Genomic DNA, 5,274 nt, shown 5'->3' with positions numbered 1-5,274 from the left:
TAGATGTCTACACAGTATATAGCTGAATTTAGAATGAGATCAGTCTCAACCCAGTGGCATGCCCACAGTAAAAGAGCAAGTCAGAGGAAGAAACAAGAGTCCTGACAAACTGCTCTAATCAATGCTTAGTATGTAGGAAAAAAAGTAACCTGCTGGCACTGGGGTGGTTAAAATAGGGAACAGGAAGAGTAAATAGGTCCTATAGGTTCATTCTGTTCCACAATTTAATTGTATTTATGTTATTTTATCAAAATATATGAAAATTACTGCCCAGAAGTTATACAAATATTAAGTATAGAGGATGCTTCTCAGTTTTCAGGCATCGCTTATTCAAATGGGACACTGAAAATACTAAATAAGGCACTGTAAACTGCAAGGAGAGAACACTTCAAGCAGTGGTACCGCAGAAATACTACTGAGGAAGAAATAGGACAAAATCTTGAAATCTGGGGTTTGATGAAAGAAAATAAGGCAGTTGGCAGATGGAAAGTGGGAGACTTCTTCAAGAGCAAGAAACAGAAAGAAAGCGAGCGTGAATTCAAGAGTGGGAAGGCGAGACAAGATTTGTCAAAGTGTAGAAAGCAAGGTAGGCAGCAGAAGAGAGATAACAGAGGGATAGGTCAAAAAAATGATTTACAGACTTGTGAAACTGAAGTTTGAACTGGATTATAAATAGACAAATAATAATCATGACTATTCATACTTAACAGTTTGTGCACAGCCAAATGAAAAAAAAACCTTCTGGTCAGGCTTGAAGCAGTGCTAGGACCTTTACTTTCTCTTAGCCTTTGCCACAAAATCTTTACTGTTAGATTACAGGCAGTTGTCACTTGTCACAAACAGGATATCCCTATTTGACACCATTTATACAACTCCCACTAGTGTTTAGGGAGGTTGCCTGTAAAAATCCCCAATGTATGAAAAAAGGAAATAAAGGCCATTATCCTTTTTATCTTTGAAAGAAAATATTTATTGAAAATTGATAATATACAGGAAAAGACCTTTCTTTGCTTATAGCCTGGCCCATGTCAGAACAATACCTTGTAATGTAAAATGCCAAAGCCACAGCAGCAGACTAGAAATGTTTCAACACACTGGAATCAGCTCTGCCATTCAGACGGACCTTGGCAGGCTGGGAAATGGGCTGAGAGAAACCTCATGAAGTTCAGCAAAGGGAAATGCACCTGTACAGGTTGAGGGTCAACCTGAGGAAAGGACCTGAGTGTCCTGGTGGATTGCAAGTTGGACATCAGCCAGTAACGTGCTCTTAAAGAAAAGAAAGCCGACAGCAAAGGAGGAGCAAAGAAGACAGAGCCAAACCCTTTTCAGTGGTGCTCACTGAAAACACAGAAGGTAATGGTCACAAATTGAAACTCAAGGAATTCCATTTAAACATAAGAAAATGCTTTCTGCTCTGTGGGTGGTTGAAGACTGGAACAAGGTTGCTTATAAAGAGTCTTCATTCTAGGGTACATTCAAAACCCAACTGTGTGCAACCCTGAATACTCTACTTCAGTTGACTCTGTTTTGAGCAGAGGAGGATTGACCTGGATAATCTTTAAAGGTACCTTCCTACCTTGGTGTTTCTGTGATTCTGCAAATTAAGGCATGAAACTTAAAAAGTGCAGGGCTTGCTTTCTTCTCTGGTCACGGGTACTGCATGTGCAGTAGACTGACATTTGTGAGCCATCTTCTCCCCAAGTACAGCTGATGTCAAGAGGCCAAAGGCTGCCAACAGTTCTCATTTGGGAGGAGTACACTGACAATACATGAGAATAATTCTGCCTTCCCACCCCAAATGCTTCTGTGGACACTTTTATAAGGGACAGTGGCAAGGCCAATAACTTTTCTATAATAGCCTGTATAGCTATAGGCATTTCTATATGCCAATAACTTCCTGTCATAGCCAAAGCGCAAGAGCAAAACACTTTCCCACAGCTCAGTTCCCAGTCTGAGTGAGTTTAGACACACATCCATATCTCTCAGATGACCGCTGTACTCACAAAGCCGTAGGCTGCATTGCTTGAGGCACTCTTCACCCTGACTGCTGATCTCAACTGCCATGTAGCAGAGCTACGTGATTTATGCAGCTTAGCAGGTAGAGCACACGTTTGACAGAGGGTGCCCATTGGGGTTTGGGTCCTGCACCAGGACTGAGATGCATTTTACCCAGTGATAGCTTAACACAAATTGCAAGAGAGAATTAGATCTAAACCTTAAGTAAAGTGTAGCATGGAGGCTGGCCATTGGGACGCTTACATTTAAATAAGATAAACATGTCTGACAAACAGCATCTCTTACACAAAGATATAAACTGAGGAATAGACCTTGCATCACAGCTAGTTTTTTCTCTGTGTCAGATGAAGCAGATAGGTAGGCCTATTTTAACAAACCAGTTCTTGTGTCTCCTCCTGATTTACCTTCTGAGAATCATTCTGGAGTGGCATTTGTAGAAAAGGTGGTGTAAGGGTAGCAGGTCGTACAGTAGGGAACACGCACTCCCTGTACCTCCTATCACCATCTGGAGTCAAACCAAGATGACGTTTCAGCATTTCTTCATACTACATGCTTTTCTTTCAGTTTGTATTGTACAAGAGCTCTCTTTGTGTGGTAAACAACATAATTTCCGTTTGAAGTGTATGTCTGTAATGACCTTTGACAATGTTAATGTTTCATATATTACAAAATAAACATTTCATCAGGCTTGTGAGCAGAAAGATTAATGCTGCTCACAGCATGGGCAAGTAAGAAACCCATCACACAGGAAACATTGATGGGATCAAAAGGCTGCTTCAGATACTAAGAAGGTCAAATCAACTTAAATTGTTAATGCCATTTTGTTAAAATTAGCAGTCAGCCACCGCAGTCTGTATCTCCTGATTTATTCTCTTCGCAAATCTCTCATTTGTTGAACCCAAATTCAAAAAAGAATCGAATTTCCTTCAGCTTCTGGCTCACAGCTGGACTAGAGTGGAGTATCCCTGAGCAGACAGCTCCAGGACTACTTTGAGAAGCCACAGACTGTCATCTCTTTTCCCCGTCCCTAGCACAGTCTCTTCTAGTTTCGTCCTACTCCTGTAGTCTCTCAAGTGAGACCAGCACTTTATGCCCTAGTAAGAAAGGGAGTAGCAGGTTTTAGAAAGCCCAGGAAACCTATTCTTCAGTTTTTACTTCTCTTTTGTTAGATATTCTACTTGACTAGTAAATGAATGCCTAAGAAAGTTGATTTTAACACTGATAATTGTGATTAAAATTTCTAAGTGTTTGCCAAGTATCAAAGTCATTCTGTTGCTGTTTTGCAGGTGGCTGCATGCACATGAAATGTCCTCGCCCTCAGTGCAGATTTGAGTGGTGCTGGAACTGTGGCCTGGAGTGGAACAGAACCTGCATGGGAGATCACTGGTTTGACTAGTAGTGCTGAGGCCAGCCCGTGTTGCCGCTAAAGCTTGTTTTCATCAGGGCCCAAATCTGAACTCCTTGCTTAAACAAAATTGCCAGTGGTTTCAGGGACATGGAGTTCAGAAGCTGGCCCAGTTTGTTGGTTTTTGCATTCTTGCATAGGCAATCATACCAAAATCACATTTTAAGTTATGCCGGGGAAGTTAATCCGCTAAGTAAAAAGAGTAATTGTTTTAATGGACAGACTTGCTCATCATGGTACAGAGAAGGTTAAATTACACCCTTCTGAACTTGTGCAGTCTGTCAGCGCAGAGGGCAGACAGCTTCACCATGAGGAACTTTGCTTGACATTTATAGTCAGGAATCCGTTAACGCTTGCAAGAGAGCAGCCTGCACATACGTGTGTGCGTGCGTAAGCGTCAGGGGGTGTGGAGGATGATCCCTGCATCAGCTGCTTTTAGTTTGACCACTTCTTTGCTCACAGCATAATTTTTGATTTTGAGGCAGTATTTCTTAACAGCATTTTTGGCAGAGGGAAGACTGTGGCTCTTCGTTCTTGGGGTTCCCTACTAACAGGTTTTCTGTGGGGGTCTTGCTTTCAAACCAAATTCTCATAGAAACATCCAGCTTTATGCCATATTTGCAATTGTGTATTTGTAACGTACGACATGAAACCTGCCTATGTGCTCATTACAAACTTCGTTACCATTGGAAGATCAGCTAAGAATGCATTTTCAGCTGTAACCATGACTGCAGTTGCAGGGGTGACTACATCCAGTTAGACTCACAGGGCTTCATTTTCCTTCTGCTTACAGCAATGCTTTGGACATGGCAACCTGAGGCAGGAGGAGACTTCTCAGGGGGTTTCTCTAACATCATTCTCCTAAACTGAATTACGATATGGGTATTTGTCTGACAATACATTCACAGCTCTAACAGCGTCTGGCAGAGGGACATCTTTCATTTTACAATGTTAACACAGCAAGAAAAGCGTACTAGTGTTTCCCAGCCTGAACAATACTACTGTTTGGTGTGCTTTACGTTGCTGTCTTATTCTGAAATGAAATGGCTGCTGTCCATATCCAACATGCCATGTAAGGTTTTGCACAATTCATTTTTGGAAAAAAACGCACAATAAATAAAATGGTCAAAATTTTAAACTTTGTTTCTTTTTCTATTTGAGTACAAAGAAAGTTGGTACGAAGATATTGGGTGGTGGATCATGCATTTCCTTAATTGACTCTAATTCCCAGCTAAGAGGCTAGTCCTTTGACTATAACATATTGTTAGCACAAAATAAATTCCAGGGCCGTGGACTGCTTTTATCAGGTTTGAATTAGTATTTTGTATGGCATGACTGTAGAGTTCTGAATATAAGGGTGTGCCTCCTGTAAGACAGTGCAGAGCAAGAAGCTTGAGTTATAAAGAAATCCCAGGCTCACTACAAAAATGTCCAATCACTAAAAGCACTGGAGTATATTCATCTGTCTCAGCTGGAAGTGGCATTAAAAGTCTGAGAAAACAAATGGATGAAGACATGAGGTACCAAAAATGAGAAAGTGAACTGGTAGAATTTAGAAAACGAGAGAGAAAGGTGACAACAAGAGGGCAATGGCTGTTTCTTAAAGGCCATTTTCCTTTTCGGCACCAGCGAACAAAAATATACACAGAAGTAGCTACATCAAAGTGTCAGGGTGCAATAGAATGCTGCAGTGTAGCTCACTGAAGTACCTTATCTTAACGGGGATATTTCACTGTGGGCTCTGATTGATTATTTCATTATTTGTTTTCCTATACCTGCATCTATTTTATAATTTATATGGCTTGTTGCCAACAGGCTAGAGAAAAAAAATCACAGTGCTTAATTTTACTTTG

General features: G+C 41.0%; 1 protein-coding gene across 1 annotated transcript in view; it reads left to right on the top strand.

The window, feature by feature from the left end:
• Positions 1 to 3,412, top strand: part of PARK2 (parkin RBR E3 ubiquitin protein ligase) — a gene marked incomplete at its 5' end in the record, with an annotated part of 16,351 nt that extends 12,939 nt beyond the window's left edge. Inside the window, one exon of the mRNA XM_010143867.1 lies at positions 3,303 to 3,412. Coding sequence (XP_010142169.1) covers positions 3,303 to 3,412 — 110 coding nt within the window. The remainder of the gene's footprint in view (positions 1 to 3,302) is intronic.
• Between the last annotated feature and the right edge of the window lie 1,862 nt (positions 3,413 to 5,274).

The sequence above is a fragment of the Buceros rhinoceros genome, unplaced genomic scaffold, assembly GCF_000710305.1.
Source record: "Buceros rhinoceros silvestris isolate BGI_N320 unplaced genomic scaffold, ASM71030v1 scaffold33419, whole genome shotgun sequence".
Classification (NCBI taxonomy): Eukaryota; Metazoa; Chordata; class Aves; order Bucerotiformes; family Bucerotidae; genus Buceros; species Buceros rhinoceros.
This window is presented reverse-complemented; position numbering and strand designations above follow the sequence as displayed.